Source organism: Eupeodes corollae, chromosome 1 (genome assembly GCF_945859685.1).
Source record: "Eupeodes corollae chromosome 1, idEupCoro1.1, whole genome shotgun sequence".
NCBI lineage: Eukaryota > Metazoa > Arthropoda > Insecta > Diptera > Syrphidae > Eupeodes > Eupeodes corollae.
In genome coordinates, this window is record NC_079147.1 from 231,005,133 (window position 1) to 231,028,526 (window position 23,394).

The 23,394-nt window shown below is 36.4% G+C and overlaps 2 protein-coding genes across 2 annotated transcripts in view; one reads left to right on the plus strand and one right to left on the minus strand.

The window, feature by feature from the left end:
- Nucleotides 1-23,394, plus strand: part of LOC129941192 (uncharacterized) — a 214,381-nt gene that overhangs the window by 68,503 nt on the left and 122,484 nt on the right. The window lies entirely within an intron of this gene.
- LOC129941193 (uncharacterized) lies at nucleotides 21,875-22,775 on the minus strand. Its single transcript, XM_056049765.1, has 4 exons — nucleotides 22,634-22,775; nucleotides 22,378-22,566; nucleotides 22,140-22,304; nucleotides 21,875-22,077 (listed from the first exon to the last, which is right to left on the minus strand). The coding sequence occupies exons 1-4, from the start codon at nucleotides 22,685-22,687 to the stop codon at nucleotides 21,910-21,912; spliced, it is 576 nt and encodes a 191-aa protein (XP_055905740.1). The 5' UTR covers nucleotides 22,688-22,775; the 3' UTR covers nucleotides 21,875-21,909.

Genomic DNA, 23,394 nt, shown 5'->3' on the forward strand with positions numbered 1-23,394 from the left:
ATGGTATGAAAGGTCAAAAGTTGATTCTTCGTGATAACCTTCGTTTCTATAGCTGCAATGACGTTAATAATCTTAGAGCTAATTATCACCCTATTTTGAAATTATTATATGCTTACAGCTTGAAGATAAAGCAATTCTAAAAGAATCTTAGTGAAGGGATAGGAAATTTGTAGAACCCACTGGTACAAAATGTTTCTCATGTGTTCGAAGGTGTAAGGATATCTATGGAGGCAACTTCTAGAATGTATTGATGACTTTGGTTTCATGGTATTAAATAAAATAACTAAAGCAGACAAAAATGGCAAACTCAATTTCGTATCGGTTCAAGGCAGCTCTGTAATCGATAATTGTTTCGCCAGAGGAAACTGGATAAGTATTATCAGGTTCTTCGAGGTTGAAACTGCGAATTACTCTGGTCATATGCCAACAGTAACTTCTCTCATATAGCCAGGGGTGACATTGGGGACAAATAACGTAATTAGGAGCACAAAGTGGGTTGAAACTACCTGCCTGAACAAGAAAATTGAAGTAGTGACCAGGCTAGTGAAAATATTTTAGATATTGAACGGCAAGCATCTAGTATGAATAAAAACCTAAAGGTGGTGGCATATTCGTTGCCGAATGGTTTGACTAGGAATGCATGAAACTTCGCAAAAAGTGTTTCGCTCCTCTTAACCTTTTTAGGAAAAACAAATTCCGTGTTTTTCAAACCACTTTACTTGAGGGGAACAACAAATATAAACAGCTTTTAGTGCAAAAACGGAACATTCATTTCAGTAGTGTAGCAACCAGTCCCTCACCATGTAAGGACTCAACACAATTTTGGTCAAAGGTGAGGTTGTTAGAGGGTTGTAAGACTTGCTGATCACTTCAAAGTTCTTCTGAACCCGTTATCGGTTCGCCAAACTTTTGAATATGCTCTACGTTTAGTGAAAATCTCGGAACTTGATGGCCAATTTCAATGAAAGATTTGCAAGATACTTTGAAATCAATGTAAAATGATAAGTCTGCGAGATTGACAGTATTAACGTTGAATTTTACAAAAACGCATCAGTAAATTTTTTAGATCATATTAATTTATAATTTAACAGGCTTCTAGAGGAAAAATCTATTCCGGAATCATTTTTCAGAGCAATATTTAAAAAAGGTGTTCCCCAGCGTCCAGACAACTATAGGGGCATATCGATTTTAGGTGCCTTCGGAAAATATTCACCCATCTTCTATACCATGGGTTGACGAAATGGGTTGAAGAGAATCAACTACTTAGTATTTTCCAAACCTGTTTTCGATCGGGTCTTTAAACAGTTGTCCATATATTTGCACTTATTCCTATAGTCAAGATGTTTTTAGAGAACAAAAAAAAAACGATTTAAAAGTAAAATTTCTACCCTAAGCTTATCAACAAAATTTCTCAACTTATACTTATGTATAAACTTTTTATAACCGATACCTCTGCTGCTGTATGGAATGAAAATAGAATGTCTAATTTCTTCAATACAAGTGCTGGTGTTCCACATGGTTGTGGTTTAAGTCCATTAATGTTTGCACTTTATATTGATGACGTATCTAAAGATTTCCCTGGTGGTATTAAAGTTGGTGATACATTAAAAAAATGGTCCTTTACGTGGATGACATTGTACTATTGGCTAATAATCCCATAGCTTTGTAGTTACAAATAAACAAGCTCAAGCGTTTTTGTGATTTAAATATAAATGTTGCAAAAACGAAAACAATGGTTTTTGAAAATACTCATCGAAGAACAATAATTCAACGCTTATTTTTCAAGCGCATCTTTAAACAGGATAACTCAACACCTACGTATGCAATCCATACTGAATCTTGTGTGCCACAAGTATTTTTAAATAAAAAGAAATCGAAAATCAAATGCTGATTACATAATAAAAGCTATAAAAAGGCCTTCAAAAACACATACAAATATGAACTTAGACGTCAAATATCGCCTTTTAAAGAATGGAATGATTTAGCTTTTAGACACAGCCTAGACTTCGACCTCAATAATACAGCCCATATTAAACCACACACTTTTTATTCGAAATTATTTTAACGAAAAACTCTCTCTCAATATCTTATCTTTAAAGCAAGGACTGAAATGCTTTGTTCAAATTATAGGCCTCATAGAACTGACCTTCGCCCGATATGTAGTTTGTCCAATCGCGATGACACCGAAAACGTGTATCATTTTCTAGCTGTGTGTCGAATCTTACAAGAAATCCCCAGGCTTTACTTCTCAAAGGATCTTTTCAATGGTTGCTCGGGTTGGAACATTGTTTGTCCCTATTTGAATCATGTCTTAGGTTACCGTAACAGTTTCGCGTACGCCGACGATCTAATTGCGTACAGAACGGCATGAAAGGTTGAGGTTATTAGAATTCTTTTGCAGCGTGATTTCGACAAGATTCAGCGATATTGCGGACGACTGGAAACTGAAAATAAATGTCCAGAAGTCGGTGACAATTCTGTTCCGGACTCCGTTGGCTAGGGCCACCAGGGATACGTGGAACAATTGGTGCAAGGTGGTCATCATTGATCTTCACGGACAGCCATTAGCGAGCAAAAGTGTAGTGAAGTACCTCGGTGTCTGGTTAGATCAGTATTTATATTTCGACAGACATATAAATGCTGCTCTGCTATTGTTTTCTCTATTGGAGCCCAAACCTGGACAGAGCTTCGACTTCTCATGAATTTGATGCTCTGTCTGACTCCATCCAAAGAATGTTCTCCCTGTATCCTCAAAACTATTACGGGCGCTTTCAATGTTCACAATTCTTCGTGGCTTCTCCATTTGGGCTAGACAACACCTGAAGGAATGTGTGCTGAGATTTTTACTGGGTTTTAACCATCTTATTCAGCTTGTCAATATAAGCCTACTCGAATATCAGAGGGTAACGGCAGAGCAGAAGATACACTTGACTTGTTCTCACTTCTGATCCTGATAAGTACACAATCAGTGTATTGACGCCTCTAGGCACATCAAACCACAGTGTTATATCTGCTAATTTCTCGTGTCAAACAAATCCAGTTACAGAAAGAGCTCCAAAGAGAACCGTTTGGATTTTCCGTTAAGCCAACTGGGACTGTCTCAATAATTTCTTAGGGATCTTTAACTGGCCTTAATGCTTCCTCGGTAGTGACGTAGACTCCAGTGTGATAACTCGTATGATTCATCTGGGAATGAAAATTTCTATCCCGAATAGGGTAAAAAGCATTAAACCTAGATTAAATTATGGTTCGGTTCGAACTCGAAGAGGTTATCAAGGAAAAAGAGCCTTAGAGCCAACCCAACTGAGGAAAACCGGAAAAGGTTTAAACAAGAAATGAAGGCCTATATTTGAAGAACCAAATTTTTTAGTTAGCTCTATTGATAGAGCTAACTTGTTTGCAAGGCAGTTCGCAGAAAATTCCACCTTACCAGATAGTGTCATGGCCCCCCAGTTCTTGAACGTGTAAATGATTCTATGGGACCAATCTATTTCCGTACTCATTTGTTCAGCCAAACCCAAAAAAAGGAGAATCTTCTTGTCCCGCAAATTGTCGACCGATAGCACTGACGTCCCTTCTTTCTAAGGCCATGGAAACGCTTATTAATTATGAACTTAAGAAATATCTTGAGGAACCGAACCATATTAATGAACGGCAATACGGCTTTCGCAGAAATAGGTCCACTGGTGATCTCATGGTTCATCTCACCCAACAGTGGAACAAATCTTTACATAGTTTTGGAGAAAATAAGATTATTATTTGATAAAGTCTCGCATCTTGCTCTTTTATCGAAATTGAGTGGTTTTGGTATTGACGAATCTCGTCTTCGTTGGATTAGAAATTTTTTTTCGAACCTCTTAATCCACATTTTTTTTTTACGGATTCTTGTCTGAAACCCAATAACTGCTGGTGTGCCTCAGGGCTCCGTTTTGTCTCCGACCCTATTCCTTATCTTTATAAATAATCTCCTGTCTGCTAGTTCTATTCCAATAGGTTCATTGTTTCGCACGATAGCACTCTTAGCTTTTCATAAAAGTTTTCAGAATCGCAATCCCCCTCTTCGGATGTTGAACTGCAACGGCAAAATATGATTAGCCCATTAAATGGGGAATAAAAAACCGTGTGGAGTTTAATGCTTCGAAAACCCACTGCTGTCTTGTATCGTTAAAATGAGATATACTCTTCTTGCCACTATCTATGAGTGGCACTTGCATCAACGAAACTGAAAATCTAGACATCATTGGAATGTGCACCAGCAACTACCTTTTATGAAGGATCACATACGAGATGTTGCCAAAAATGGCGCAAGATGTCTAAGTTTTTTGAGACGATGCAAGAAATTTGTCTCTGTCTGATCTGTCTACAATCTACAAAACCTAAACACGTCCGAAACTTGAATATAACTCTCATCTCTGGGCTGGTTCTCCAGTATCTTATTTAAGCCTCTTGGACAGTATTGAAATAAGAGCTTTTAAATTGATTGGTAACATGAACATCATCAACTCGATTACATCACACGAACATCGTCGTAAAGTTTCTTGTATCACACTTTTTACCGTTAATTTAACAGACTATGCTCTAGTGAAATAGTCAGTAATACCCGCGCTTCTGGGAATGCCCATCAGTTTACCCTTGAGCCCAACTTCGGCCGTACTATGAAGTACAGAGATTCATTCTTTAGCCGTACTACGCGAATGTAAAATTCCTTGCCACGCTCTATCTTTCCCTATCATTGCAATGTTCAGACACCACCATCCAACCCTTCCCTCCATCAAACTGTTTTCTGTTACAGAAGTTTCATATAGAAATATTTTCTCAAAATTGTTTACAAATTTATAAAATTCGCTTAAAAAAGTTTTAATAATCAAACATAATATGATCAAATCTTAAAATATAAATTCTTTGTACTTAAAACATTTGTTAATAAATTACTACTTATATTTTGGCAGACGGCTTTAGTACTAATCACTACAATTTATACTCCCAACGCCACCACTGTTCCCTGTTAGGTGCGCTGTATTACCGACGTTATTGACTCATTGTGTATTTTCAGCCATTTGATTTTGCCCACGCACTAAAACTTTGGTTTTTTTATTCCTTGTTTTGAAGACGGTGTCTTCGCTTTTCCCGTGTTGCTCTGCCGTAATCTCAGTGGATAGATATTCAAGTGACTCGAAATTTGATGGCAACCTTCAGAACACGCTGCACGTATTCGCCGCCATTCATGCAAATTGATGAAATTTATCAATAAAATATTCTAGATTATGTGATTCTTAAACATAGTAGGTTTTGAAACACCTCTGCACTTCCAATAGATACAAATTTAATACAAATAACTAAGAAGGCTATAAAGCTTTTGTGAAGAAAAATTACAAATACCACCGAACACATCTAAAATATTTAAAAAGTCTTCAACATTAACATAAAGAATACAACAAAGTACCTGTCCTTTTTTAAGTTTTAACAGGACTATACCTTTTATCAAAAGTATACCAACCTTGTACCTCAATCATTCATTTTAGACTTTATTAAAATAAATTATTTAATATAACATCAAAAAACATCATCTATTCCATCCATCATATTGATGGATCCATCTTTTTCCATCGTCAAGGTCTCTTCAGAGGCCATTCCTTATTTATTTTTGTTTCGGCCATTTAAATATTTTGAATCGACAAACTGTCATCACGTGCTTGCCAATTGGATTGGATATACATGTACTTCAGAAAAAATATTAATTTAATCATTGGTCAAGGTATGATATGCCTCCGAGGACTGTACTCTTATTCTGTCGAAATGGTGAATGAGTTCCGTATGCACACATGAATACAGCTCAATATCCTATCCAGGACACACAGTATATGAATGAATTTTCAATTTTCTTTTATTTTTCATAAAGGATTCACAGGAAAAAAGATTCTTCCTTGTGCTTCGAATTTTCTTTTTTTCCAGTTTTTTTTTTCAATCTTTATTTTTACAAAGCTAATGAAGACCAACCGCATGCCATCGCATGAGGACTTTCTTCATTCAATAACGTTCTTTGATTCAGTTATTTTGTAGATACATTTTTGTCTGCCCTAGGACTTGTCCATATTTTGTGATTTCCATTCTTTGAAAATATGAGAAACAAAAGAGAATACAATTTCCATTTTTCTTATGAAAATATCCTTTACAGGTAAACTCTGTATAGCTGTCATTTTAAATAAGTCTTCTTTATTAATAAAACTCTCAAATAATAAATGGCGACATTTTAAGGATTGTCGAGAATGCAATTATGTCAAATGAAAATTCTCGACAATCTCAATCTACATTTTTTTCGACAAAATTCCAGTCCAAAAGGCTACTCTATTATCAGATCACTGAAGTTCAGAGGCCCCCTCTTATCAAGGACAATATTAGGGGTATATTTTTGTCCCTGTTCTGACTATTACAGGGAAGGGTAAACGTTACGTATGTAGCTTACCTAAAAACTTCTCCTATTTTTGTTATTGAATGTAGTCCAACATTATCTTGATTAAAACCTCGGAAATTGTTTCCATACAACACCATACTATCGGGAAAGTTACATCAAAAGGTTTTATTACGAAAGTTTTGAAGGTTTTATATGTTTCGCCCAGAACTACCAATGTGTTATAGTTGTACGGGTATAATTGTGTATGTCCATTAAAGATGAGTGACTGAGCCATAATTTTTCTGCGTTTTCTTTAATAAATTACCAAATTTCCACGTGGAATGAATAAAACATATTTCCATGTAATGTCCTAACTCCCACTAGCCCACTAGTACATTGGTCTAACAAATTATTCACTTGGAATTACCTAAATAATTCACAGAAAAGACTCTATAAACAATTGTTTTTCTTTTTTATGTTCGTCTAGGCGGGAGGGTAGAGGCCTTACATACTTTTATCTGCTGCAAATATAACTACTTAATACCGTAATGAAAGTGCCTGTGGTTTAACTCAGCCAGTCTGTGGTTGGTTACGCTTACTTCCAGCTAACCGACATACCGACATTGGCCTCCCCTAAGATTGAGGTTAAACTAATTTTGGGAGAGAACTTCATTAACGGCGGCGATTATTCTTAGGCTTAAGTAAAACATTTCATAAAGGTGGATGTGTCAAACCGAATTTGAGAAGAGACATGAGAAAGAAGGAAATTTCTTTAAGGGATGAAAATATCAATTTTGCAATTACGAAAATTGGGATTTCTTTTTTTTTGGTTTTGAACTTTTGTTTTCGTTTTTGGTAGTTTAAAGGGAAAAATAATATTATTAAAAACTTTTATAAGAGGATAATTATTGTTGTCTGGCTAAGATTGGATAAAAGAGAGTTTAACAATTATTTTATAAAACGTTGTTTTGCATCTGCTTATTGTCGTCATTTCAATCTTGTTATTTTTCAGAATTTATTAGATTAATTTAGTTTTGTTATAGAGGGTGTTTTTTTAAACGTTTTTAATCTAGAAATACTTTTTTGGGAGATGGTCTTTTTGACAGCTTTAACTTTATTTAGTTGGTTTGCCATACAAAATTCTGCTTTTCAAATCAGATAAATCGTAAAGGTTTAAGAATCGAATTAAAATCGATAGAATGTGAAAACTTCCCATTGAAGCCCGTGGGTTGGTGTCGTCCCATATTCTGCAATTTTGATTGCTAACGCAGCCATTCAATAAAAAATGCGCCTCGTTAGAGGTGATTTTAAGACCAAAATTGGGGTCCTCTTCCAAAATATTCGAAGCCCATCCAGAGAAAAAACGACGGCGTTGTCTGTGGTCATAAGCTTTGAGCTCCTGGGACAGTTAGTTCTTGTACGGGTGTAGGCCCAATTACCGATGCAAAATTCGCCAAGTTGAAATCTGTGAAAAGCTGAGTTCTTGTCTACCGTAAAATGATCGCAACGCACGCAACGTAAGCTTTAACGAAAACTTATTTTGATAGTAAAGTTTTTGAACTAGAACGTGCTGTTCAATCATGTAACTTGTAACAAAGAAAAGATTTGACAGATGTTACCAAAACAAAATGGCTGCCTCGGGGCACCAAGATCTACACGTTCCAATTAAATAAAAAAACCTATAACTATAACGGATTTATATTGACAAAATTAGTGAGAAATTTCGTCGCATATCAGAAAGGAAATTAGGTTTTTGTTTTTATTTCGGAAAGTTCATCAAAAAGTTTTACGGAATGCCTTTCCAAAGCTTAACATTCTCGAACCGGCTAGGGCAGGACATTAACAGAGAAAGTGTCTGCGCAGCTACGGCAGTAAGTATTGTGGGGGAACATAACCTACCCTTTATAGCTTCAAGAGGAATATTTACGCTTTCCGTAAGTAAGCTATGAATTGCCGAACCTCACTGGGTCAACTCATCCCGACATTTTTGGACCAGTATAGAGGATGTTGTGGACGAATAGCCATAATAGCAGCTTGACTGACAGTGAGAGTGGCGTGTTTCTTTTTTGGTTTAAGTTTTATTTGAGTGTTTTGCATGCTTTTCTGATTACTAGTAATTGAGCTTGAATTACACTGACACAAGTTGGTAACCGAATGACTTAGAAACATTCAAAGGACTTTGAGAAGATTCCGACCCAACTCCACACTCCATCTTTGACCCGTCAATAAATATTTTAATATTGAAGTCTTTTGTAACCATGACATCCCCGCAATCCTTTCTTGCAACAAAGATGACTTTAACATCTTTACTGAGGTTCTAGGCCGGGGCTCATCGCAAAAATATCATCTGTAATCAGTTCGTTAGTGTTGTCATGCCCATAGGGTTTCGAAAACTAACAGTTTTATTCTTTAAGCCTTACCGCGCTGCACGATACTAAATATTTAGTTTTTATATCTAGGTGAAGGTATTAGGTGCAGAATAACGTTTAAGGCATCTATTGGGCGCGATCGAAGTACCCCTGTAGTGCTGCCACTAGCTATTCTTCGAACCTTTTTTAGTTTTTCGATATTGTATTTTTTGTTAAGCTCAGGCCACCACATAATCGATCTATAGGACAAAATAGGAACATACAACGGCTGTGTACGTCCACAAAATCATCTTCGATTGAAGGCTTCACTTTTTACCAAAAGTTTTTCTACAGGCGTAAAAGGCAATGCAGGCCTTCTCAACCCGTTTTTCAATGCTTACTTTCCAGTTTAGTTTGTGATCTTAAATGACAACAGACAGATATTTCGCTCTGGAGGAAAGGGCAGGATTTGATCGTTCAGTCAGTCAAAAGGTCAATCAAGAACTACCGAAAATATTATCACATTAAATCCAATCAGTTGATCACTAGCAACGTGGTATCTTCACTGATTGGGCCCTTGAAAACCTATTCGGCTACGTTAACAACATGACCATTTATGGCTCATAAAATCTATGAATGATTTTTGAAAAGTCTTTCCATCTTTAACTTTATATTTTATGATGCGGATTCCGGACTTATTTATTCGAAAACTAGGAAATGTTAACGCAAGCTACGAAAAATCGCAATTTCACAAGAAGACTTTTCTGTCTGTTAATTCCCGAAGGGGTGTCTACAATTGGCCAGTAATGTTTTGTAATTTTACAATGACTTGTTTTTTAGTCCACAACCGGTTGAAAACCCTAAAGATAAAATTTTTTGAGGTATCGGGGACATCGAGCTGCAAACATGCGAATTTGTAATGGAAAGTTTTATAAACAGAGTTTGGTCCTACAACCGTTTTCCATTGTTAGTTGCACACCCTCCTCCTCAGAGTGAAATTAAAATCCATTGATTTCTCTAAGAACCATTCGTTTTTTCAATTCCCAAAAGAAGTTATTGTAAACGTTTCGATTTGTCAAATTGAAAATGTTGCTATTTCTCGAATTTTCAAGGTCCCTAGAGTCGAAATAAAAGATTTTTAGAAAGATATCTGTGGGTGCGGGAAGTTTTTTTCGTCGTCCATGGCTCAAGAACCAGTATAGATATCGGCTTCAAATATATTTTGTTACACAGATAATAATGCGGAAAGATGCAAAAAGGGCTTTCAAGAAAATTGCTTGGGTAGAAAGGATTCTCAAAAAAATGTAGTGGGTTGTTTTTTTACCATAGCAATTAAAAAAAAAATAATTTGATTGACCTTAAATATCTCATGAACCAATAACGGTTACGACTTGAATTAAGTTTTAATTTATATAAAGTACATTTTTGCAGAAAAAAAATCCAATTAAACGTTTTTATAAATCAAAAAAAAATTTGTCACCTCGAATATTTTACGAACAAAAAATGATGTTATCCCCAAAATATTATGTTAGTCAAATTGATAATTTTCTTATAAACAATAAAAAACTAAAAAGAAAACATTACTAAAAGTTGGTAAAAATTGATTTTCGACTCAAATATCTTTTCAAAAATTTGAGATATTGGCTTGAAATTAATTTTATCTAATAAAAAATATTGTTTTCAATGTTCGATGAGAGACTCTTCTCCTTTTGATTACAGTCTAACAAGTAATCTTTTAGTAAGTAATGTAGGTAGTGAACCAACCTTCGTCCCTAAAAAGCGACAAGAAGTTTTAGATTTGACTCTTGTCTCACAAATACAATATTGAATTGGAGAGTATCAAACAGAACTCGTTCTTCGATCATAGATACATCTAATTCACATTTATTGAAGAGTCCCCAAAACCGATCCAATTCCGGAATTATAGGAAAACAGATTGGCCAAAATATAGGGTGACTCTGAAAAATCTGATTAAACCAGAACTTTCCGATCCGCCCTTGTGCGCTCTTGAACTCGATCAAAAAGTCGATGAGCTTACAGCAGCTCTCAATAAAGCCATGAAAACTGCCTGCCCCCTAACTACAGTTCGGGGAAAGAAGAAACCATATTGGTGGGCTCCTGAACTAGAAATACTCAGGAAAGGTTGTAGAAGGCTTTTCAATCGATTTATATAAAAAATCCCTCAAAAAGTATAAACTAGAATTGAGAATAGCCAAAAGATCGTAATGGTGATCCTTCTGTAACTCATGGAAGATGCTCTCGACAAATTCAACCATGCCTAGTTGTCTTAAAAACTCAGACGGTACATGGACTAACTCTTGCGAAGAAACGCCAAACCTGCTACTAGACACCCACTTCCCGGATAGCTCCAAATCCGTTAATACTACAAACTTTTCCTTAAGGTCGGTTACAAAAGAAATTGAGATGGGATCAGAATAGTTTCAAACCTTATAAATCTCCAGGTCCAGATCAAATCAAATCAAAACCAGCTGAGCTAGAATATACCATTGATATAACTTTGCCCATCATTGAGATGATCTTCAAAAATTGTATAAATCTGGTCTATATCTCTCAGCGATAGAGAGATGTAAAGGTATAGTTTTCATTCCAAAGGCGGGCAAATGCTCGCATGTCAACCCTAAAGACCTTAGACCTATTAGCCCATCATCTTTCATTCTCAAAACTCTGGAACGATTGATCGATATCCATATACGTAACAGCATTGATAAGAGACTATCAATGTCTCAGAATGCTTACTGCAAAGGGAAATCGGTAGAAACAGCCTTGCACACTCTGGTAAGAACTATCGAATACTCCCCAAAGCAAAAGAAATATACTATGGTGGCCTTCCTGGATATTAAGGGCGCTTTCAACAACGTTGACACATCCGCTATCACTTCTGCTATGACGACCCTAAACGTCGAATACTCAATCTGTGAGTTGATTATTCTTTTGATTTATATGAAAGAATTGTGTTTTAGGAATAGGTAATTCAGTGGCTCTATTTACAACTTCCATAAAATACCTTATGACAGCATCAACCGGTGAAGAAATATCATCGATAGATAAACTACTTTTTGTAGTAGACAGTTAAAAATATTATTCTAAGCATTGTACATAGCTAGCCCTTAAATTGAGAAAAAAAGGAAACCTTCAGTTTAAAGCTCGCTTAACAATTTTTGAAAATGATGGTATAAGTTTATGACGAAGTTTATCCTCAGTTAATTCCTCAATTAAATTGGTTTCAACTAAACAGAAACATATATGCAGTTATATACCTAATTTTTTATATTTTATTTCTTACTTACATTTACATTGAGTTAAGGAAGATGTCGTTTTAAGTACTTCGATTTAAAAAATAAAATAGAAAGCTAATCTACCCCCAACTTATCAATGACACAAAAACAATCATCACTCATCAAAATTCTCCTCACAAATATTTCTTGTTCTTTCAGAAGTAAATATTAAACATTTATCTAAAATTATTGTTCATTTTCATTCAAACAATACAACTTGTATTTTGTATAGCTATGTTTAACAGAGTTAAGACTTTCAAATTCATGGTAAATTCATGAAATGTCCCTCGAACAATACAAATAACAATTACGTATATATACGTTGAAATAACTTCAGCCTCTCGCTCCCAAACGTCAAACCAAATTTATAGGCACAACAAATTTTCTTATCCTTGATGTGTAGCCCTGATGGTTGGCTGTTCTGATGTTGATATCCTTTGGGCTATTTTCATTTTGAAGCCAAAGCCAAAGCCAGTTTCATTACAAATGTTATTTTAAAGCACATATAAATTCAGCATATGTTTGACGACAGCCCATATACATAAGTTGCTTGATGTGGCAGATCCTTCTGGTGTAACCGGAATACATATACACCTTTATTGCCTGTCGAGTATTGCATAACTCAACTTCACTCTAAAATGAAATCTATGTATGTAAATCCTTTGTGTCAGCCGATACCTACAAGGTAGGTTTGCCAGGACCAGACGAAACTTTCTGTTCTACAGCATCGCATCGTCAACTGCAACTGTCATAAAACTCAATATATACCTAAGTTGATTGATGCTTCTACATTTTATTCGCAGATTCATTAAGATTTTATTTGAGGATATGCTTTCTGGAAAACGTGTATGATGAAATAGTGTGTTATGTTGAAACCAGAAGTTTTGTACAATTTGGCCTCAAACACCCTTTAAGTTATGGGATTCGACAGATTTTGACGGAGCTTCGTATAGATAAAACTACACCCGAAGCTGAAGGACTTGCAGTTTCGGAAATTAAATGTAAAATTGGTAAAAGGTATAGACAACCCGTTATTTCCCTTAATCACTCCTCATTAATCATAATCATGTTCTACAACGTTCCTGTAGACATTATCTGACATAGCATTGTTGTCATTTTCTATAACACAAAGTTTTTGACAACTTTTCAAAAGGCAGGTTACCTGCTCTATGGATACTAAACTTCCTCAAGCTCAAGTCTCGTTGAATTACCAGAATCCTCTTCAATTTCCAAATTCAATAAAAAAAACTGAAAGAGACTCACTGCTCACTACTCAGCGCACACAGGCAGGACTCTAAAGGACCAAAAAGAAAGGAAATTGGTGTAGGAGTAGGTATTTTGTTGTGATTGCGTTACTACTCCTATTCCTATTTGAAGAATATCATTTTACAGATGCTATTCACTTATATCTATTGAATTTCTCTGTTTAGATAATATTGAATTTCTGAGGAAAAATATGTATATAAATAGATATTTTCTTATGAAATAAAGTCACCAAAAATGTTCAATTTGGCTCAAGAAAAACTTCATAAGCTGAAGGAGTCCCATAGTCCTCTTATATAGGAAACCCAAACTGCTATCCTCGATTGTATTTAATTAAATTTTCATATTTCCTTTGTTTAGGAAGGAATGGAGGCAGTTGAAATAATATTGTATTGATGTTTGTCTGTTTTGAAGCTCTTTTATGGATGGTTCGGCACGAGAAAAGTTTGCGAGAAAATTCGAAAGATGAAAATTGAGGAGCTTAGATATATTTTGTGCTGTACATACATAATTTATATCAATTATGTGTTGTTATTTTATTTGTGAGTCAGAGGCAGGTTATTAAGAAACAAATGTAATTTAGTTTTCTTTTTATTGAAAAAAGATTTTGCGACGATTGATAGAAAGAAAAATATGGCCGTTAACGATTGTCATGTGTTGTGAGACATTTCTCCAATTTTGTCTTATATGAGTTCTCCAATAAGAAGTTTTATTTTAATACTAAAAAGAGACTGGGATGCGACCTAAACTGATGAATTCCAATCCTTAACTGTAGCAGTTCTTTGAAGGGGGATACGATCAATAGTTGATCATAAGTTGAAAGTTTCCTAGAGACAGAGATAGCGTAGCATTTCTTGACATTACGTGACATTACAATTAGGCAAATCAACCTCCACCACGATTTTGTTCTGATCGTTTGAGGATGAACCCAAGAGTTCGCCCTCGCTCAGAAGGATCATGTTTAGGTAGTTATAAGTCTCCATTAACGATGGACTGTCTACGACTTTTTTTAGAGGGTGGTGGAGTCGTGATTGGAGAGGGCATGGGTGCATCGTCACGTCACGAAAAGACGACGTCTCAGGCCCAATAATCGTGAGTTCACCTTCGGTTGTTTTTAGAGGCCCGCTATCTGCGTTAACCTCATCTTTTTTATAAATTCGAATTTTAATGGATTCTAAGCCATAGTTTATAGAGCCATTGGTCAAGGCTAAAAGAGCCAAGAATTCTCTATTGAGTACCAAAATGGCACTTCTATAAAGACCCTTCACTTCCTCTAGCTTGGCTATCCAGTTATGCGTCGGAAGGAATGGGTTACAAACTTTTTTCATCTCTAGAATGCGGGCTCTAGGTGTGCTAGAAATTTCTTCCTAAGCGACAACCTTGAGCTTCGCACCTGGCCAAACGTCACCTAACCGGCTGACAGTAAGCTTGTATAAGTCACAAGACCTTTCTTCGCCACAAACCATAAGTTTGACATGACCCTGATGCCAACACCCATCGCTTATGGAAGGAAGTGGTCCTGGAAGCTCTCTCAAAATGTTTAAAAAGCCACCCGAGAGCTTAACCTAGACCAGCTGCCAACGATCAGCCGATATTATGCCATTATCATCGCTCCTGTCAATGATCGCAACCACGACTTTGCCCTTCGTGACTTCACTGAAACTGGCTTGTTTCTTGATGGGATTGAGGGGACTGCTGGTGTTGCGCACACGATGCTGTTTTGGTGTCTGTATGGCCCCCTCAAGATACCTTTAACGTTTAAACGAAGAGTCTTTATTGGTTCCTGTTGCAGCAAGAAAGCTGTTAGACCATTTGACGCAAGCGTTTTGCTGCGGTGTCCTTTCAGCACCCAATGATGCACCAAAGACCTATAGGATTTTCGCAGCTTGCTGCCTTTGTCTACATAGGCTTATTGAGAGTTTCTCATTTTCATTTCTGGATGTACTCTCATTTGTAGTGGTAGGGCCATTTTTGACAACCCTGTCACTACTAGAATTAGGTATCGCTGCCTTCCTACTCTCGTTGCAACCAACAGCAGAGGAGGGTCCATGGATTGCCACTACTCCCGTCTCTGTGTTGGCCGCAGGAGATACGGCAACAGGCTTTGACGACAAACTGCCACCCGGTTTTGAAGAGATACCGGTCTCATCATTCTTTTCATTTTTGTTTTTGTTCATATTTTGGTCCCACGAGTGGCTAAGAAAAAAGGTCCGTCTGTACAGAGATTTGCATATGCAGGTAGATCTAGTTAATATGGAGGTCGCCAGGTATCCGGAAACTCCGTTAGAAACTGGGTTATTTTTGAATTGGGCTCCAAACCAGGGGGCACGGCAAGGGTCGTTTAACACCTTTGATCCAGCCCAAAATAGAAAAGAGGTGGTTGGAGAGGAAGAGATAGGGTGAGGAGTCAGTTGATGTTAAGAACATCATTCTGATATGTGAGAAAAAGATTAGGATTCGGTAACAGCAATTCAGCTAGGTTACCTAGAGTGAGAAAGAGTATCGGAGAGAGGAGCGCTGTCTAGCGTTTTCACCATTACAACGTGTGAGGTGGTATGGGAGTTTGTGAAATAAACGTTGGCTTGTATGCCTTAATTTTGTGCGAAGGGGTAATGATTCTGGGAAGGTAGAGGGATAAGGATAGTTTCAGGACTCATCTGGATACTCAGCTTCTACAACTCGACACGTTCGAAGTTTAGAGTAGAAGTATGAGGGTCTTAAATAGCTACACTTTGGTCCCTCGAGAGAGGTCTTTGCTACTCAATTTCTTTCTTAGCCCAAGGAAACAACGGTTAGCAAAAGTAATTCTTCATTTGATCTCAACGCTTGTGCTGTTTTCTGCGTTCGTAGTGGAGCCTAGGTAGACGAAGTCCTTGATTACCTCAAAGTTACGTCTGTCGATGGTGACGTTTCAACCAAGATGTCGGTGTTGTGGGTCCTTTTTTGAAGGCAGCATGTACTTTGTTTTGCGCTCATTAAACGTTAAACCCATTTTAGCTGCTCCTGCCTCAAAACTCAAAAAAGCCAAATTGACATCACGCTGAGATCTTTCGATCATGCCACTGTCATCAACTTATGCTAGCAATTGGATATACTTTTGAAAGACAGTTCCTCTAGTGTTGACGTGGAAGCTCTGTACTATTCTTTCAAGGTCGATGTTAAAAAAATCGCATGACAGCGCATCACCTTGTCTAAAGCCTTTTTTGACATCGAGAGGTTCTGTTAAGTTGTCTTCAAACTTTGTGGAGCATCGCGCATTATTTATGGTCATCCTGCACAAACGGACAAGTTTGACAGGGATGCCAAAACTGGACATGGCTCCATACCGCTCGCCCCTGTAAATGCGACCTCGAAATCGAAGAAAAGATGTTGGGTGTCGATTTGATATTCTTGGGTTTTTTTCTAGGATCTAGTTTAATGTGAATACCTTATCGAATGTGGACTTTCCTGGTCTAATACCACACTGATAAGGACCTCTCAGGTTGTTGACGATGGGCTTTAGGCGTTCATATATTACGGCAGAGAACATTTTGCAAGCGATCTTAAGTACATTGATTCCTCTATAGTTGGTGCAGTTAAGGGTCTACTTTTTTCAGAACCAGGCAAACAATACTGAGATTCCATTGATAGACCATTCTTTCTTCCGACCATATCTTACAGATAAGTTGGTTGCTCCAAACCAAGTTATCTACAGCCGCTTTGAATAGCTCGGCATTGAAGCCATCTGCCTTAGGTGCTTTGTTAGACTTCAACTTAGATTTGGCAATATTTACTTCGTCTAAGTCGGGGAGAGTATTGTTTGCTTCCGTCGACTATGTTGAATATATCATCCTCCCTGACAGCGGTATTCGGTTCGTCGTCGCCGTTATACAGTCTGCAGAAGTGGTCCTTCCATATCCTCAGCATTGACTGCGGTTCCACTATGATGTTTCCACTTTCGTCTTTAAAGCCTTCGATTCTAGATCTATATACTTTTGAATTTCGTTTTACCTGTTCATAAAACTTTCGAACTTCATTCCTGTTTTTAAACCTCTCAACATTTTCTACCGCACGCTTCTCATGCTCTCTCTTTTTCCTTCTGAGAAGTCGGTGTTCATCTCGCCTCTTCTCCTCATAAGACTTGTCAGCAGCTATCGTCCTTCTACAAGTATGCAGCGCCGTTTTGCGTCTCTGTTGTTTGGCTGCATTTACCTACCGACAATCCTTATCAGACCAGGGGTTCCTTGTTTTTGGCTTCTTGAAACTAAGCGCGTCAGAGCATCTTGGCAATGTTGCCACTGTCTATCGATACAATGTGTTGGTGGCGAAGAACTTTAAGAGAGGTTACTTGTAAGTCGATCGGAGAAAGATTTGGTGATATCTTGCGATTGTAGCCTTTCGACGTTGTATCTTCTTACAGCATCTTCCTGTTTTGCCTTGGGTCTGGACACCCGAAGTGCTACCTTACCTAGGCACTTCTAATAATTAACTTTTAATAATTCCTAACAGCCAAACATCGATGGTACTCTCAAGTGAAGAGATTTATTCTTAAGCCTTATTGGGCGAATGTGGAATACTTTATCACACATTGTGGACCAATGGAAAGGTGGCAAAAACCTCTTGAGCTTTAAAAATTTCAATGTGGACTAAAACATTTGTTATTTCTTAAAACTAAACATTTTTTTGATAATAATGCAATTAGATAATGTCACATTGGCACTTTTCTTTGTATCAAACAGTGTTGTTTTTTTTTCAGCGGAAAGGGTTAAAAGTTCAACTTTTGCATTTATTGTATTTCAGAAAAAATTAAGTTGAACTTAAAAAACATTGATCAACACAATTTGTTTTCTTATTTTGATAGAATATTTAATGAAGAAATACCACATCCTTTTGTGCGCACTTCGAGGCGTAATTCAACTTGGAAAAAACACCATCTGCCAATAGGTAATTTTTGATTGAGAATAAAACTAAAAGTTTTCCGTTCTAGAATATATTTACATGAAAAATAGTACGTGTTATTAATCGTGGGATACAACTTACTTCTCTTAATATTCATTCTGCATCAGCACATCACTTACTCGTACCTTCCTAGAGCTTATAGTATTAGAACATTCACAGACTTAACTGGGATAAATAGTCTAAGGATAATGTTAATTAGCAGCCACTGCCACACCCTTTGAAGCTGTATCCCGAAAGAAAGAAGAGTCATATACCGGTCTTGAAGATGTTTTGCTGAGATTTATTGGCTTGGCATGTGTATTGATTATTTAGTAGGGGAAGGTACAAAAATACACCTAAGATGGTAACTCCTTAGTATTCCTTATGTTCAATTTGCGTGTTGATTTTATTCTCAGAATTATCTTCCCTTTAACGAATATTTACGCGATAAGTTTCCAAAACAATAATATTTTTCAACCAAGTATAATAGTGCATTATTTTCATGGGGTTGTGAGATTATCTTGCTTTTTCATGATTTGGTTTTGAAGATATCTAAATGTTAGTCATAGCTACTCTATCCTTAACATTCAAATTTGTGATTATGCATTTAACAGTGCTTCACCTTTTACCTATGGTTCCACACGAACTTTTGCATAGATCCCAAAAGGAACTGCACCATCTGCATCGGAAGGACTTATACTCACACGATAGAAACTCATTTCTCGAGTGCACTTTAGTTTCTTCTTCTTCTCAAACTGATTTGCATGACAATATACTCGTAGGAAAGGTTAAGGTACCTATCTCGAGTCTACCAGATAAATTGCTGAAATACGTGGTGCTATTGTTTGCGCAGAGAGGAGGAAGACAAATCGTTTATGTTTATTTTAGAACTTTAAGTGGCCATTAAGATGGCTTTATTTTCATCATCAGACAGTAAGATTTTCCAAAATGGAATTTTATCACCTGCTAGATGAAGTGAGTTGCAGAGGAAGAGGCTTGTGATTGTATGCGGGTCGATGGCTTGTTTAAGGAGAACTAATTAAATCAATGGAAGTAAATTGATGTAAATTCCGACAATTCGTCGGATTTACTGTAGAAAATTATAATGATTGGTCGTAATTTATTTATTTTTTGGTAAGAATTAAGGTCGAGTATATGCAGCAATAAGGATTTTTTTGTTTATAATAAACCCACAATCAAGTGATTATTACCACCTTTATTATAGTGAAGTACAGTGTAAACGCTAGGACTAAGGGTGAGGGTTTGAAAGCAGATATCGGTGCACATTGGTTTAGAATTTCTGATTATTGCAATGACTAGGAAACACAGAGAGTGGTAAGGCATTTCACATTCTCGTAGTACGTCTAAAGAACGAATCTCTATATTTGACAGTATGGCCGAAACTGGACTCGAGGGTAGACTGATGAGCATTCATAGAAGCTCGAATATTACGGTTAAACTGTTTAAGGGGAGGAATGCAGCTAACTATTTTACTAGAATAGAAACCGTACAAAAAAAAGTTAAAAAAGGGTCAGACACGAAACCTAACGACGATGTTCAAGCGAAGTAAATGAACTTATGATGATATTATCACCAATCAATTTAAATGCTTCCAAGAGGCTTAAGTAAGTTGCAAAGGCACAAGCCCAGAGAAGGGAGTACACTCAAGCCTTGGACGTATATTAGTCTCGTAGATAACAGCCAGATCAGAAGGGGTGAAATATTTCTTGCAAATCCTAAGAAAACTCAAACACCTTGCTTTATTTTTGGCGACATCGCGTATGTGATCGTACCACAAGTGGTGGGTGGTGTCACACATACCGAGAATATCGAGGTGTTCAGTCTCCTTGATGCAAGTGCCATCTCTGGATAATGGCAAGAGGGGTATATCTCGCTTTAACGATGCAAGACAGCATTCTGTTTTCGAAGCTTTAAATTCCACGTGGTTGTTTAATACCAATTGAACATTGCCGTTTGGGTCAGAATTTAATGAGCTTATCATATTTTGTCGTTGTAGTTCCACACCCGAAGAAGAGGGATGTGAGTCTGAAAACAAATATGAAGATCTAAAAGTACCATCGTCAAATATTGATTGATGCTGGGGCACACCAGCATTTATTTTGTGGTTTTCAGACTTGAATGGCTAACCCAATGAAGGAGGGATTCATGAAAACCGAAAGCACGCATTTTCAATAATAGTGCTTGATGCCCAACCCTATCAAATGCTTTTGAAATATCAAGTGTAATAATCTTACTTTCTCCAAAGCGATGTAAACTTTTGTTCCACTGTTCGGTGAACCCTGAGATCAGCAGTTGATTTGTTGCTATGAAACCCGTACTGTCGGTCATTAAGAAGCTTTCCAAATCCAAGATATTTCTTTAGCTGATAAATAATCAGCGTTAACATTACCTGGGAAAGAAGGAACGTAAGTGCAATCATTTGGCAATCAGAGGATGAGAAAGAAGGACAAAGCAGTTTTCCATCCGCTCGGAACAAGACTGGAAGAGTACGACAGATGAAAAAGCTGACGCTGCGTTGAAGAACACTTCCTTAAAACAATGGCGGTTATACCATCCGGACCAGTGGATTTATATATGTGTGTTTATATATCTAAGAACTCTTGTCACAGTACGAGTGCGAAAAAATCGGTCCCATGGAATCAATAACTCGCTCAAGCACAGTCGGAGTCATAACACTCATTGGCAGCGTAGAATTATCAGCGAAGTTCCTGGCAAAGAGATTTGCGTTCTCTAAAGAGCTAACAAAAGGAGTGTCATTGACAACGAGCTAGGAACCGATTAAGAGGAAGTATTGCTCATGTTTTTTTACAAATGGCCAAATATTTGTACTGCCTTTTGGACATTGCAGTATTTTTTCTTTATTCATTTTTGATCATGTATAAATTTGGTCCGTCAAAAATGGACGTTACAGGCCTTCCTGGCTTGTTTAAACTTTCTCCGGCATTCCTCAGTAGGGTTGGCTTTATAGCTACGGAAACTTACTTCTTTGGCCCTAATAACCTCTTTACAGCTCGCATTTAACCATGCCTTTTCCTTAGCTCTGATGCTTTTAACCCTGTTCGGGATAAAAGTTCTCATTAACATTCTTTTAAAAATGAAAACATTTAAATAAATTAGTACTAGAAGTTTATTTTAATAATACGTTATTGCATTTCAATTAAGTTATTTATTTAACTAGGGATAGACAGCAAAAAAGACTTATGTAATATTGTTTAAATACAAGTTTCTTGATTAAAGAAATAATAATTTCGAGTTGCATTATGTTTTTGATTCCAACTTATTATGAATTAGGGTATTGTGAAACATTGTGATACCCGTGGTGTGATAAGTAGTGCGAAGGACTGTCATGCGCGAGGTTTTGGGTTCAAACCTTGCCTGTCTAAAGGTTTTTTCACGTTCGGATTCGGCTTAAAATTGTAGATCCACTTCATCCCTGGCAACATTACTCCCACACAGAAAATGTTGAGAGTTGTAAGTCATTAGGCCCTGGTTCTCAACAGTCTGTTGCACCACCTAATTTGTTTTATGTAAGCCTTAAACGTTCTTTAGTTTTTCGTTAGTATCCCGATATTTTCAAAGTTAATTTGTTTGTTAAAGACCGAGAAAATCCATTTTTGTAAATTTTGTTAGGACTACGATTATGTTTTATTTACAAAACTGTAGCATTTTTATTTTAGAACTTATTCAAAAACAAATGAAAATCAAATACTAGGCAAATATTTAATTCTGGTTTTCCATGCGCTCCGGCTCGCAAAATACAACGATAACCTCCAGAAAGCTTTGAATCGGGAAGATTTATATTATTTATTTTAGCTGACCAATTTGAAACTCCATACACCGCCTGAAGATAAAACATAAAATCTAATTAAAACAAAAGAAACACAAGTTAAAAACTCTTCTTACCCCTTTAACAAATGGACATACATGGTACTTTTTGTCTAATTTTGAGGTAAGCGGATACCAAATTTCAACTGGATTAAAAATATCTTTACACAAATCCAAACGCCTAATTTCGACAGCTGGTAAAATATACTGTCCTCGAACTTCTTTAATCACTTCCGCAACAGCCTGATGTTTTTGATTCACAAAAAAAAAAAAAATTAATAATTTTTGTACTGAAAAAGCAGGAATGAAGCTTTACCCAGAGAGTGTCATTTTTATCCAATGGTACAATAGATGTTATATATCCATTCACTATGACCTCATCATCTGAAATTAATTTAAAATCCATGGCGCTGAGGTCAAAGATTGATGTAAGAAAATGATCTTCTTCACCTTCGCAAGCTTTAAGAAGCATCTCATCATCGGGAATCAAAGTATATAGTGCAGCCTTTAAATCAAATGTTTTTAAATATTTATTATTATGTCAGCAACTTTTAATTAGAGTTGTATCGTACATTTGTTTCCAAAATGAATAGTAAAGTAACAATAAACCTTATTTTAATAGACATAACAGCTAAAATAATTTTAAGTCTAAACTAGATGTGGAAATTATTCAATCATTCTTTTATAAGGCCCAAGAGATACGTTCAACGTTTGATCGCATCTCTCATTTAAAAAGCTAACAATGGTAATACAAACAAAATCGTGTTATGTTAAAAATATCTTTGATAACTTGCTAAACATTTTATATATTATTATGAATAAATAAACAATTACCTAACAGTTAATTTCATTACATTATTGAGCCGAGATTGTGATAAAATCATTGGTTGGCACGAATAGTGCGCTAAAGGTTTTTAATTACATTTTAAACTTGGGAATATTTGTAATTTATTTGGAACATGCACTGAGAAAATTTTTTTACAAAATTAAAGTTCTATAGTTTATTATCAGTCACCAAAAAAAAGATATTTTTATTTAAAAGGTTGGTTGAATTTTAAGAGCCGATGTTGAATGTGAACCACATTCAAATGTTAAATTTTTGTCTGCATTTTGTTTAACATTTATCAATTTTAGACCAATTCAATTTGAACTATTGAAAGATACTTAAACAATCAGCGTATTAAAGTTATTCAGGCTTATTATGAAAACGGGCGTTCAAATCAAAATGCATGTCGTGCACTTCGTGAGTATTTCAGTCAATTTAATTGAAGAAATGTGCGTACAATCATAAAAATTGTGCTTAAATTTGAGCAAAGGGGTAACTTTTTATGGG

What these genes read in the sequence shown, in the direction of transcription:
- LOC129941193 (XM_056049765.1), bottom strand. Translation starts at nt 22,687, where the DNA reads ATGTCTATTAAAATAAGGTTTATTGTTACTTTACTATTCATTTTGGAA. An exon ending in TATTCATTTTGGAAACAAAT is followed by an intron (nt 22,567 to 22,633) that starts GTACGATACAAC and finishes TTTGATTTAAAG; the next exon opens with GCTGCACTATATACTTTGAT. An exon ending in ATAAAAATGACACTCTCTGG is followed by an intron (nt 22,305 to 22,377) that starts GTAAAGCTTCAT and finishes CAAAAACATCAG; the next exon opens with GCTGTTGCGGAAGTGATTAA.